Below are 15,363 nucleotides of genomic sequence, written 5' to 3'. Positions count from 1 at the left end.
ATCAAAAGAAAATATAAAGTGAACACTGTTGTTAAAGGTCTAATTCATTACCATGATAGTGCCACAAGTGGCACAGGTTACTGTAATTTCAAGAATACCAGCCATTTTAATGAAAAGAAATGGTCATAGCTTTAAAGAACACAAAGTCTGTAAAGTAATTAAAAAAAAAAAAAAAAAAAGGTAAAGTAGGGCCTCCCTGGTGGTGCAAGGGGTTATGCACCGCACTATGAAGCAATGTGCAGTCTCTGCGGCACGTGTTTGATCCCCGGCCGGCCAGGGAGCAACCCACATGGCGCAGTAAGTCTCTCTTGTCTTGCTCGCTGCTCCCCTCAGCAGTGTATTTCAGCCAGTCTGCCTGTTCTGTTCCCCACTCTGTCTCTGGCCTGTACTCCAGCTTTTGTATGCATAAATAAATAAATCTTAAAAAAAAAAAAGGTAGAGTAAGAATTTTTTTTAAAGATTTATTTTTTTATTTATACAAGAGCTGGGGTACAGGCCAGAAGTGTGGGAAGGTGAGAGGATTCACCAGAGAGAGAGCGGGGAGCAGAACAGGCAGATAGACTGAAAGCACTACTGAGAAGAGCAATGGGCAAGACAGGAGAGGTCTGCTGCCCCATGTGGGAATCAAAGCCATACTGCAGAGGCTGTGGACAAACCGGGGAGGCCTAAATAAGAATCGATGCTCTTCAACTTTTCCCCAAATCAATAGCTAAAATTTGCATACCACACATAATAATGTATAAAGATTGTTTTAAGTACTTTACATAAAATATTTAATGTTCAAATCTCATTATAAATAAGGAAAATAAGGTCTATATTGATGTTACATAATTTGCTCAAGGCTCATTTGAAAATTCAAATTCAAGCAATGTGATTCCAGAACATGCTCTCAACCATTTATGTGAAATCACCACTTTAAAGAGAGAGAACAAATGGGTTGGTCATCAAAGCACTCATACAAAAGCAAAATAAACAAGAATAACATATAACGTATGTACTCTATTACATATACAATAGCACTAACACACAATAATTTTTCTGTGCAAAAAGTTAAACGTAAGATTTTTTTTAAAAAAGTGAAAGGCAACCTCACAGGGTTTAAAATTAGTGGAAAAGATTATACTTAACACAAGCACATGCCAAATGACATGAACAAAATATGCTACAAGTATTTAGGGATCAATAATTACTGAGTTCTACGAAGAAAATGGGGGATGTATGAATATTCTTGGCCATCAAATATGCAGCACGCCTGGTATCTGCTGAAGAATGACCAAGTTCATGAAAAGCAGCATCTTAAAAAAATATATATACACACACAACATGCAATTGACAGAAATGAGTCAGGCCTGCATTAACACTAACCAAGACTATTGCAATAGCCTCCTTACCAAGTATGCTACTCCTGACTTTCCTATTTTTCAAATCCACTTTAAAGACGGATTATTAGGATAAATTTCCCAAAACGATGCTTTTGTTCACATTCTCACTTCATATAAAACTCATACCTCAACTATTACTGAAGATCCTTTACAACCTGCTTTGAATCTTTTCTTGCATTAGCAGTTGCTATTTAAAATAAAATTTCAAGAAAAGATTCAAACCAGCAGGAGTTTGATCCCCTGCCAGAGAGCTCCAACATGGCCAGCAGACCTCTCTTGTCTTGCACTCTCCTCCTCTCAGCAGTGTATTTCCGTCAATTTGCCAGCTCTGTTTCCCACTATCTCTGGTGAATCCTCTCACTGCACCCCTCCCCCACCCCCCTGGCCTACACCCCAGCTTTTGTATTCATAAATAAATCTTTTTTTTAAAAAAGTTAAGCACAAACTAATCACACCACTCAGCAATTTCATTCCCAGGTATTTGCCCAAGAGACATAAATACAAATATGAATATCCAAAATGACTTGTGTGCGTGAATAATCATAGCAGCTTTACTCATAATGTCAAAAACTAGAAACTCAGATGCCCATCAACATATGAATGCATAAAGAAACTGTGAACTATTTATAAAATGAACATTACCCAATAGTTATTAAATACTGATGACTGAATCTCAAAAACTTGCTGAACTAAAGAAGCTAAAACAAAAGAGTACATACATACTACATGATACATTTATAAGAAATTCCAATATGGGCCTCTCCTAGCGGTGCAGTGGTTGAGCACTGGGCTGCAAAGCTGCCCGCAGCCTCTACAGCGCCGGTTCAATCCCCGGCCATCAGCAAGGGTCCCACATGACGCAACAGACCTCTCCTGTCTTACCCGCTACTCCCCTCAGCAGTGTATTTCGTCAGTCTGCCTGTTCTGTTCCCCACTCTGGCTCTGGTGAATCCTCTCACCCTCCTGCGCTTCTGACTGTACCCAGTACTTGTATAAATAAATAAATAAATCTTTAAAAAAAAAAAAAAGAAATTCCAATATGGCTAAACTATTCTAAATTATTCTAAACCATTCTAAATTATTCAGGGGCAGGAAACAGATAATTGGTCTAGAACAGGAGTTTGAAGGAAGACGTGCAATTAACTACAAAATGTCAGGAAATAAAATTTTGGGAAATGCTTTATATATTTATACAATTGCCAAAATAAAAACTTTATAGTTTCTTGTATGTGAAATGTATCTCAACAAAGGTGTTTTAAGGATTATCTAATCTGTGATGTTACATTTACTAATCTTAAATCATATAAATAATATAGCCATCAATCAATTCCTCAAAAGTACAGATCAAAAAATAGTTTTACAACTTTAGATGTTAATAACAAATTCACCTGTCAATATGGAAGAGGTGAGAGGAAGTAAACACAATTAAAAATATGATGGTAGGAAAGTGTCTTTGTTTCAAAATTAGTATGATTAATCTCCTAACTATAGTGTAAGTTTTTGTCATATTTCAGGGCATTTTTCAGCTCCACTCCATAAATAAGCTTTAAAAGACACGAACGGGAAACTTCCTGTTTAACAAGCCAGAAAATGTTACCATACAAGCACTAAAAATCTGTAGCTATCATTCAATCAATGATTGTGTGCTCACTATCTGACAGGCCAAGTGATAGGTTATTTGCGTTAAGTAATGATGAAGCATATCAAATGGTCAATCATCAAATCATCACAGGAGATCAGATAATCTGACACAAGCCATTTCCAAAAATATGACAGAACATTAATCAAGTGTAATAATACATCCTTAGAGTACAAACAAATCTACTAGGTCAGGGTTACAGCAAACTTGTTCTGTGAAAGAGCCAGAGAAGCTTCACAGTTCTCTATTCAAATTACCTGTTGTTGTAAAAATAGACAAAATGCAAGTAATGAGCATGGCTTTATATCAGTGTAATTTATAAATACCTAAAGTATCTAAAAGTTATACCTTAAAGTAATTAAAGGTCAAGCAAAAATTTAAACCAAAATTAGTATTCTGCACAAATACTAGTGACTACATAACTGGTATCAGGATTACAGATTTTAGTAGTTAAAACAAAACAAAACTAGAACTTGTTTTAAAATGATGTAAGAAACTGGTTTTATTCCCAGATTCTTTTTTAAACATGTTGTAACTCCCATATGAGGGAACTGTCCAACTTCGGTTTTTCATGAGACTAAGCTTTTTTAGGCTCAAAGGTCTCTAGCAGTGATGTGATGAGTGGGAAATAACAGAGATTATTTTAAAGTGTTTTGTTCATATTCTTGTTTTATAATTAAAATTTACATTCAATATGTGTGAAATTTTTCTTGAACTTTTAATATAAGGTGGGTATTTCTATAAATTACACTGCATCCCAACATATTATATATAAATTATAAAATGTTCTCCCTCAAATTTTTTTTTACAAATTCAGTTTTAAGAGTGTATAGCAACTACCTCCTCATGAAATCTAGCCGGCTTCTGCACTATAAACATATTCCTTATATTAAACTTAAAATGTGGCTTCTAGCCACTAGTCACACTTAGCTCTTGGATGATACAAAACAGAACGATTTTAATTCCCCTCTCATTTTTTGAAGAGAATCATTAGGTTAACAAACTCTACTCTTTTTTCCAGGCAAGTAATTTTATCATGAAAAAAAGTTAACATTTTAATTATTTGCTGTAAGCATCTATTTTATGTTCTGGTTAGCAACAAACCTTTACTAGTCTACTTAAACCTCAAATGCTAACTGAACTAATGCTTTCTTTGGGGTAACAGGTATAAAATGATTTGAGTTTACTGTTTCCCCCTATACACTGACAAATTTCAGCTTAAGGTAAAGGGAAAAGGAAAATAAGAAAAAGAGAAATTGAAATAAGAACAAGAAAAATTTTATGTTAAATGCAATATATGGAGGGAGAAAAGGAGCAACTTCTAAAGTATAAGCTTAGACTGTGTTTCATCTTTATATCTTGCTATTGAAATAGAAAACTCATCAACACCTGATGACAATCTTGCGTTTCTCTATTTTTAAGTAGTTAATAAATTATTTTTATGCCATGTGTCACTGGTGATTTATAAACTTTCTTATTTTTTTTTTAAAGTGTCCTCACCTAAGGACCTTTGCACCACTCTTTTTTTTTTTTTTTTAAAGATTTATTTATTTATTTATTTATTTATACAAGCACTGGGTGTGGTCAGAAGCGCGGGAGGGTGAGAGAATTCACCAGAGCCAGAGCAGGGAGCAGAGCTGGCAGAAGGACCGAAGCACACTGCTGAGGGGAGCAGCGGGCGGCAGGAGAGGTCTGCGCGCCATGTGGGACCCTCGCCCGGTGGCCGGGGAGCAGCCAGGGATCAAACCGGCACTGCAGAGGCTGCGGGCAGCTTCACAACCCAGCGCTCAACCACTGCGCCACCGGGGAGGCCCAACTTTCTTATTTTTTTATAAAAGAGGCCAATGGTATGAGGAGTGAGAGGATTCACCAGAGACAGAGTGGGGAGCAGAACAGGCAGATTGACTGAAATACAAAGCTGAGGGGAGCAGCGTGCGAGACAGGAGAGGTCTGCTGCACCATGTGGGTTACCTCCCTGGCTGGGGATGGAACCCATGTTGTAGAGGCTGCGGATAGCTTCATAGGTTGAGTCTTAACCCTTTGAACCACCAGGGAGGCCCCTATAAGCTTTTTTCTTCAAAGGAATATTTAGCAAACAAATATATATAACAGTTTCTGTTGGATGGCTGCTAGAGTCCTAGTAGTTACACATGATCCTAGAGTAGGCAAAACTTTTCTACTCAATCATATATTTATTCAACAAATATTTACCACTGAGCAGCTACCATGTGCTAGACATGAAGATGCAGCAGGAAATAAAACAGCTAAGACTCCTGCTCTGATGATAAAACTTGAGTTTAGAACACAGTGTTTTTTAAATACTGCTTTAAAATACTGGTGCTGGCAAAATTCTTAAAGGAAGTCCGTCCTTTCATACTGGCATGCCTTACATTCTGCCTCCCCACTTCCCATGACCCAATACTTGTAAGACACAGCATAAATATCTTCTGACAAAAAAGAGAAAGTTAGCAGCCCTAAAAATCAAATATATCCCTTAGAAAACGAGTCAGTAACTACCTGGTGATTTGTTTCTAAGTACAAATTAAAATGTTGCAACATTCCACAAGAAAGATTTAAATTTATCCTAAATCTAGATCATAACTGGCTGTCATTAAAAACTGAAGTTTAAAAAAAATAACCTTCATAATTGCTATTATAAAATATAAATGTTGGGGCTTCCCTTGTGGTGCAAGGAGTTAAAGCACCGCACTATGAAGCAATCTGCAGCCTCAGCAGCATGAGTTCGATCCCCGGGCGGCCAGGGAGCAACTCACATGGCAAGGCAGACCTCTCCTGTCTTATCCACTGCTCCCCTCAGCAGTGTATTTCAGTCAGTCTGCCTGTTCTCTTCCCACTCTGTCTCTGGTGAATCCTCTCATCCCCTGCATCTCTGGCCTCCACCCCAGCTCTTATATGCATAAATAAACAAATCTTTACAAAAAATAAATATAAATGTTTAAATAATTTCAAACTATGACAAAAAGTGGCATCTCAATGTAATATACACATTAAATTAAAACCCAAAAACATTCACCAAGGCCAAGTTAAAAAAGGGTAGTAATAAACAGAAAGTTATTAGAAATTCCAAACAATTATTTTTCCTATTCTTTTGGGTGGCTCAAAATTAAAAAGCTCTCTAAACTTTTCACAAGGTTTCAACAGATCCTCAAGTGGCCAGCAACCACTGCATTGATCCTGGACAATCTGACGTAGGAAAGCTCTGTATCAATGACTCATTTGTAAAATGGAATTAATAGCAATATCTCCCTCCATAGGGCTGAGGTAAAGATTTAAAAAATTAATAAAATATAGTGTAACGTAAAATACTTACAATAGTGTCTGGAAAAAAGTAATCAAACATACATTATTAGTATAGAGACTGATATAGCAGCAATAAATACCACAATATATAATTTTCTTTAATATTTATTAATACCCAATACAATTAAATTTGAAAAATTTAACACATAAGCAAAAAATGTTAAAATAATCTCTCATTACAGAAGTGTATAATAATTTTAACTATTAATAATATAGGTATGTAAAATTCAAACTAAGAATTCAAGAAAACAGCTATTGCTTCTAAGTATTCAATTAAGTTTAATAAACTATGCAGTTTCCAACCACCGTTTTCTAGTGACCACTGACTACCTAATTTAAGAAAAAATGCAAAAGGTGACATTATTACTCTGTGAAAGAAAAATTCTCTATTACTTGTCTTTGTTAACCTAGAACTATCTGAAATTCACAACAAACTTCACTGTAAGTCACTAATTTCCAGATCTTGTATACTAAGAGTTGATGTAGTCAAAGTAAACAAATGCTGCCACCTTGTGGACTTATGAATATGGTATTAAATACCCAAAATCATCCATAAGCAAAGGGGAAAAACATAGTTTCTCGTTCATGAAATTTTACAGTAAGAATTTCCTAATGAAACAATATGCCAATTCAACATTATTTGTCATCTCTAACAATTCCTTATCCAGATCTTCACAAAAGAAATTCTTTATTAAATTTCCTATTTTGAGAGGAATTGAATGCCTTCGAAATCAATTTATCATCAATGATGAGTTTGAATTTGAGAAACTAGGAAAAGCAAAGAGTCAACAGGGTTGTTAAAGATTCAAAGTTCCTTCGTTTCTTTGGAATTATTTGTAATTTACCCATGTTCTTCTGTCCTGCCTAATAAACATTGAAAACCAGAAATTTTCCTTTCAGAAATATTCAGTGTAAATAAAAGGACAGATGTCAGCATGCAAGATGGAGCAATCAAAGGTATATTTTTAAATTTTTATTTGATTGAAATATTTTAATATAACTAATCTCACTTTCAGCGAGTGATATTCCCAAACAAAAACCTTGTATAAGACATTCTATGACACAAAATTTCATTCTCAGAATATACAGTGCCCTGATGTCTTTGGTTTATTAGAATTAAAAAAAAATAAAACAGCACTATGCTAAATCAAAGTAAAGGCTTTAAGAAACAATGAAAAGAAAGTATAGTTCTTAAAGATGTAAACAAATTCTACATATTCTAACTGAAAATGCTACTTTTATAAAGTTATGCTGGAAATTTTTTTATTTTTTTTGGTCCCCATTTTTTAATGCAAAGAAAATACAGTGCAGAATAAATTAACTACGGACAGGTACATTAATTAACATTCTTCATGAGTTCTAATTTGAACTGTATTTCAGCGAAATAGAACACATAATTATAGGCAAATGTGTACATATCAGGTCAATATTACAAGTACAAATCCATAGCTATTTTTGTCATTACACATTCAAGCTACATTTCTGAAGTCTTTAGAAATACATATTATACATTCTCTCAGTTAAAAATTAAGTAACAGTGTTAAACTTGCTCCAAGCTAACTAAAGTGTTTCATAGCATTTCCTTATACCTCTTCTATAAAAGCACTGAAAAAGATTGAGAGTTTTCCTAAACCCAGGTGTCACATCTGGTTTATTCGTGGCTGTACTCATAGCCTAGCCCATACTAGGTGGTCAATTAATTTAGTGAAATGAATTAATTACTCATCTAATTAATTTGTTTGGATTTAATTTAATTAATTGCTCATTTAATTAAGGTATAAGTTAAATGAGTCCCACAATCTACTGTACTTTCAAATTTTAATCATTCTGTAGTGCATGATAAGGAAAACTCCCATGTCAACTGGAAAAAAGAATGAAAGTATGACTTTTGTCTTAGTCATTACCGATTTAAACAACCAGTTATAATACAATAAAAGGTTTACTGAAATAGTCTCTTAAGCAAATGGCTTAAATTCATAATTAATAGTCATATACATAAATTAAAATCTTAGGCTTGCATATGAAGTTTCAGTAATATCAGACTGGTTTATCTGCCATATAAAAGAATAAAAATGGACCACTATTTATAGCATACAAAAAGACTAAATCAAAATGGGTTGAAGACTTGAACATAAGTCCTAAAACCATAAAATTCCTACTAGAAAAAATATTTGGCAACCTCCCTGACATTAACCTTGACAACAGTTTGGATCTGACTCCAAATGCAACAGCAACAAAAGCAAAAATAAACAAGTGGGATGACATCAACTAGAAAGCTTCTGCATAGCAAAGGAAATCATCAACAAAATGAAAAGGCAAACTACGGAATGGAAAAAATATCTGCAAATCATGTAAATAATTAGGGGTTTATATCCAAAATATATAAAGCACTCTTACAACTCCATAGTAAAAATCCAAGTCAATTTAAAAAATGGATAAAGGATATAGATAGACATTTTCCAAAGACAACATTCAGATGACCAACAGACACATAAAATGGTTCACAGCACTAATCGGCAAAAATGCAAATCATACCACAGTGAGATATACCCTGATAAGCAATACCATTGCTATTACCAGTCATAATGGCTATTATCAAAAGGACAAGAAATAGGAAGTATTGGTGGGGATGTGGAGAAAAGAATTGGTGGGGCCTCCCTGGTGGCGCAAGGGGTTAAGCACCACACTATGAAGCAAGCCGTAGTCTCTGCAGCATGAGTTCGATCCCCGGACGGCCAGGGAGAAACCCACATGGTGAGGCAGACCTCTCCTGTCTCGCCTGCTGCTCCCCTCAGCAGTGTATTTCAGTCAATGTGCCTGTTCTGTTCCCCACTGTCTCTGGTGGAAACTCTCACCACCCTGCATCTCCAGACTGTGCCCCAGATCTTGTGTGCATAAATAAATAAATATTGAAAAAAAGAAACTGTTGAAAAAAAGAAAAAAGAATTGATATACTATATGTGGGAATGTAGCCACTGGAATCCAATATGTAGGCTTTTCAAAATAATAAAAATTAAACTGCCTATGCTTCAATTCCACTTCTGAGAATTTATCCAAAGGCAATAAACACATTATTCACTACAGCAATGGTCAAGAAATGGAAGCAACCTAAGTGTCTGAAGGATGAATAAATAAAGAAAACATGGTATGTAGAGAAATGTCATTTAACAATATTTCAGTCAATAACAGACCACATACACCACAGTGGTCCCAATAGGTGTGTAGTTGGCTATACAATTTAGATTGTGTAATTATATTCTGATATTCATATAATGAAACTGATTCACATTATGTTATAAAACAATGTTACTTCAATTAAACTAATACATACACACACAATTACTGGCAAGGATGTAGAGGAATATAAAATGGTATACTGCTACTGTGGAAAACAGTATAGAGATCTTCAAAAAATTAAAAATAGCACTACAATATGATTTAGCAAGTCCATTTCTGAGTGTACACGCAAAAGAATTGAAAACAAGGTCTCAAAGAGATATGGGTACATCTATATTCATAGTAACATTACTCATAATAACTAAAACATGGAAGCAACGTAAGTATGCATTGATGAACTAACATAAACAAAATGTGGTATATATAAACATACATTTATAATGGAAATTTACTTAGTATTAAAAAGGAATAAAATTCTGACATGTGACAGATTAATGAACACTGACATTATAAATAAGATAACCCAGTCACAAAAAAGCAAGTACTCCATGATTCCACGTATAGGACGTATTCAGTCAGTTTCAGAGAGACAGAAAGTAGAATGGTGGTTACCAGGACTGGGGGAAGAAGGAATGAGGAGTTCTTGTTTAATGGGTACTAAGTTTCAGGGTTTTTTTATTTTGTTTTGTTTTTTAAAGATTTATTTATTTATTTATTTATACAAGCACTGGGTACAGTCAGAAGTGCAGAAGGGTGAGAGAATTCACCAGAGCCAGAGTGAGGAACAGAATAGGCAGACTGATGAAATACACTGCTGAGGGGAGCAGCGGGTGCAGCAGAAGAGGTCTGCACGCCATGTGGGACCCTTGCCAATGCCCGGGGATTGAACCGGTGCTGCAGAGGCCACAGGCAGCTTCACAGCCCAGCGCTCAACCGCCTGCCACCAGGGGAGGCCCAAGTTTCAGTTTTATAAGCTTCAGGTATTAAGGAAATGGACACTGGTGATGGATGCACAAAATTATGAATGGATTTAATACCACTCAGCAGTATACATTGCTAAGATGGTAAAGTTATGCAATGTGTATTTCACCACAATAAACATTAATTGGGAAAAAAAGAAAAGACACCACATCAAAATTTGTGGAATCTAGCTAAGACAGTGCTTGAAGGAAAATTTATAATACAAATTATCTGCATTAGAAAAGAGGTTTCAAGTCAATATTTCAGTTTTAGTTAAGAGAAAGAACAAAGCAAAAGAGAGAATATAAAGTTAGGAGCAGAAATCTACGACACAGAGAAGAGAAAAACAGAGAGAAGCAATATAACAAGAGGTGACTCTTCAAAAAGACAAAGTTGATAAACTTCTAAGCCAGACGATTAGAAAAAAAAAGGGAAGAAAATTTCAAATATCAGGAGCAAGAAAGGGAATATTACAGAGACGAAAAATGTAAAAATAATAAAGGAATATTATTAACAATTGTATTCCAATTAACTCAACCTAGATGTAATGAACAAATACCTTGAAAGTTACAAACTAAAAATATTCAAGAAGAAATGGATAAATTGGGCCTCCCCTGGTGGCGCAGCGGTTGAATGCTGGGCTGCGAAGCTGCCTGCGCCTCTGCAGCACCGGTACAATCCCCGGCCGCCAGGCGAGGGTCCCACATGGCACAAGAGACCTCTCCTGCCGTGTCCACTGCTCCCCTCAGCAGTGCATTTCGTCAGTCTGCCTGTTCGTTCTGTTCCCTGCTCTGGCTCTGGTGAATTCTCTCACCCTCCCCGTGCTTCTGTCTGTACCCAGTGCTTGCATAAATAAATAAATAAATAAATCTTAAAAAAAAAAAAAAAGAAAAAAAAAGAAATGGATAAATTGATTAGCCCTAACTTTCTTTTAAAAATTGGATTTGTATTCAAAATTCTTCTCTCAAAGAAAACTCAAGACAGAGATAATTGCACTGAACATATCTGAAAAATATTTTAGGAAGAAATAACTCCAAGTCTAGAAAAATGAAGAGGGAACATTTATGAGAAGAATATATACCCTGTCATCAGATCTGGAGAGACATCATAAGAATACAAACTGCAACCCTAAGAAGTGAACACTATTAATCATTCCATTTGGGAATGAAGAAATTCAGAAATATTCCCAAGGCCACAGAACTAAAAATTGAAAACAACCTGATTTCAGAACTCAGGCTCTTAACCATAACACTAGGACTGCTTATCAAATTAGACTCCAGATTATTTCTGCAAAAGAAAACAGTAGAGAGTATTGCTCAGTACTTACCTAGAGACTATACTGGAACCATTATAGAGATCACTAGCATATGACAAGGTAGCCAAAGGTCGTACTGAATTATATCGTGTAAATTTGGACAAGCATTCCTGAAATTCATCCAACTGGCTTGCAGTTCGACTGTCATCTAAATGGAGAAAACAAAATAACTAAATGGAAATGCTGTGTAAGAAAAGAGCAATGAACAGAATAAAAATGATATTCTAAACACAAACAATACTTCAAAAGTATTTAGAAAAGACTAGTATGAACAAATTAATTGGATCTTTCAGCTACAATAAAATTTCCTTCCTATTTTAAAAGACATTGTGCCTTCCAACACCAACAAGAACATGCTGTGTTCTCTCTCTTTCTTTTTCTCTTTCTCTCTTTCTGTCTCAATAATTTCTTGGGAAAAACAGCACTTCTGATCAAAAGACGTTAAATAATTTATCACGCAAAAATTTCTTTCTCAATGGAAAAAACATGGAGAGAGAAACATATATTGGGCAGAGTATCTACTACTTTGAAGGAAAATGTTTATAAGTTTATAACTTCATGCTCATGTTTATCTACTATTCAATATGCAATTACTCATTTTTAGAATGTAATAAGCATTGTTTTTTAACTAAAAAGAATGTGAAATATTTATTTACATAGTGTTATTTACATATTACATTTAAGTGTTTCAAACCCAAATACAGAAAGGGAATAGTGAACTGCAATGTATGAAGAATGTAGTCCCCAAAACAACTTTAGTTTTATTCAGATGTCTTAGTGTACTACAGAAAACAATAATTCTATCCAATGCACTGTATAGAACCCTAAATCAATTTCAGCACTCTTAACTATAGCATGCGGAATTTAAATTACAAAATCAGCTTATAGAGTAACTAAGGATACAGCTGATCTATTTGCCTATCTAAAAACAGGAGACAGTACAAGCATGAATAAAATTGTTTTTCAAAACTGCATAAAGTTTAGACTTGCATTTTCTTTTCCAAAGTAAAATAGACAATCATTTTAGTTTGCTTCCTAGATTGAAACCTAAAATAAGCCTAATACAACATTGTGTTTTCATACAATCTTCCCTATTTTAAGCTCACTAACATACACAATTTTTAAAGGTGATTTTTTTGTTACTTCCCTTCTTCAATAACAGTAGGGATAATGAAATAGATATGAAAATCATTAAGTCAAAAGTTAACTGTGCTATATGACATATAATAAAGAATTCCTTTTATCTGGAGATGTTAGGTTATCTTGAAAATAACTGTTAATCTGAAGAAAATCATCTAATTATTATAAATAATTACTAGAGGAAACTAAGCAAGCCACTATCATTTTAAAGATCTAAAAACTTGGAAGACAATAAGAGTTCAAATATAGCCTTTCAATTCTAAAAAAGACAAAAATAATACACCTAATTAGTATGCAATATCAAATTGTTAAGATGAAGATCATGCACCACAGGAATTATTCTCAGGGAATTCATCAAATTTTAAATAAAACATGGGTTATTGAAAATAAACAACAACAAATAAAAAATCCCCAACTGTACTACAAAGTGGTTGGGATATAACAGTTAATTAGTTCTTTTTATATATAACCTTCTTCTAAAAGTTATTTAACAAATAATAGGGAAGACAATTATCTTAGATATACATATAATATTGCTTTAATGTTAATACATTCTTTAACATTTTGACATCAATCCCAAAGTACATAAAATTTACAAGCATTCAAGAATGTATATTCTACTGAAGACCGTAATTCTTTTCAATGTATGTGAATTTATGGCCAACATATCCGATCACTAACATTGACACTCAAAATAACTTAAGAAAACACTAAAAAATAGTTATTTTAGTATCTTGAAGTTTAGGAATTCAATTTCACTTATCTGATTATGAAAAGATAGAATTTTGTTTACATGGTTGATTTATGATCAAAATCCATACATAGCTACTGGCATATAATCTCATATTCTAATTACAGACTAGTTTATAAAAGTGTGTTTGGTACCAATTTTTCTTCTTCTTTTTTTTTTTTTCATTTATTTTTGCACAGAAAAACTGGGATGTAGGCCAGAGGTGCGAGGTGATAGGATTCACCAGCGACAGAGTGGGGAGCAGAAGAGGTGGATTTACCAAAATACTCTGCTATGGGTTTCATAGGGCGAGGCAGAAGAGAACTGCTGCATCATGTGGGTTAGCTCTCTGGCTGGAGATCAAACTCAGGTTATAGGCACCCAATTTTCTCTTCTAATGCTTTATAATTTATCTTCTCTTTCAGTTACAACTACGAGTTCAGGACATTAATTTCTTAACCTTCATCTTCTATTTTCATAGTTGAAAATACAACTTGGGGCTAGGAGAGTGGACTCTCAAGTGAAAGTATACAAAAAGACAAACAAAGTCTTAAGTAACCCATTATTTATAAGTTAAAATTTCCTTTTCAGGGGCCTCCCTGGTGGCATACTTGGTTGAGCACAGTGCTGTGAAGCTGTCCACAGCCTCTGCAGCACGGGTTAGATCCCAGCCTGCCTGGGAGATATTCACATGGTGAGGCAGACCTCGCCTGTCTTGCCCGCTGCTCCCCTCAGCAGTATATTTTAGTCAGTCTGCCTGTTCTGTTCCCTGCTCTGTCTCTAGTGAATCCTTTCACCCTCCCGCACACATCTGGCCTGTACCCCAGTTCTTGTGTGCAAGAGTAAATATATCTTTAAAAAGTAAATGAAAAGAATTTCCTTTTCATAGTCAACAATATAAGGAATTTCATCAGCAATATGATTATTGTGGTCAATATAAAGATTTGGTAAGACAAACTTGAAATTCCTAAAGCCTAACATGTTTTAAGTATAATACAGTCATGCCCACAAAAATAAAATCTAATCTTCATCTTGGTTTTTTTTTTAAGATTTATTTTTTATTTATACAATAGTTGGGGTACAGACCAGAGGAGCAGAGGGTGAGAGAATTCACCAGAGACAGAGTGGGGAGCATAACAGGCAGACAGACCAAAAGCACTGCTGAGGGGAGCAGCTGGCTCGACAGGAGAGGTCTGCCGCACCATGTGGGTTTCCCCGGACAGCCGGAATTGAACCCATGATACAGAGGCTTCAGACAGCTTCACAGCGCTGTGCTCAACCCGCTGTGCCACCGGGGAGGCCCTTCCTCTTGGTTTTAACTCATTATCTTCACTTTCTATAAAGCTATGCCCCCCAAATTAAACTGATGGTAATTACCTTTACTATTTCATAGCACGCCTATATTGCTACTTAACTTACAGATTAACCAATAACCAACTTCAATCTCTTTCCCACTTTAAAAAAAAAATATCTGACACTTATCTGTGGCTACATTTCGATATTATACCTACAAATGATCTGAAAGGGTTAGTATGACTGGTCAATCAGAATATAGTTCTCAGACCACTTTCAATTTACCAACTTCCTACTGTAGTTTATAGACTAACACAGAGGCTCAATATGGGATTTAATTTCCAGGAAACAAAATTAAAGCTTTCCATCTGTATAAAAACTATTTATTATTCATTTCAAACACCCT

General features: G+C 34.9%; 1 protein-coding gene across 1 annotated transcript in view; it reads right to left on the bottom strand.

Moving 5' to 3' along the window:
• Window positions 1-15,363, bottom strand: part of COP1 (COP1 E3 ubiquitin ligase) — a 156,725-nt gene that overhangs the window by 76,676 nt on the left and 64,686 nt on the right. Inside the window, 1 exon segment of the mRNA XM_037506422.2 lies at window positions 11,807-11,942. Coding sequence (XP_037362319.1) covers window positions 11,807-11,942 — 136 coding nt within the window.

The sequence above is a fragment of the Talpa occidentalis genome, unplaced genomic scaffold (assembly GCF_014898055.3).
Source record: "Talpa occidentalis isolate TD23 unplaced genomic scaffold, MPIMG_talOcc4v2.1 talOcc4.12, whole genome shotgun sequence".
In the NCBI taxonomy this organism is placed as follows: domain Eukaryota; kingdom Metazoa; phylum Chordata; class Mammalia; order Eulipotyphla; family Talpidae; genus Talpa; species Talpa occidentalis.
Note: the sequence above shows the minus strand (reverse complement) of the source record. Positions and strands in the feature narration are given on the sequence as shown.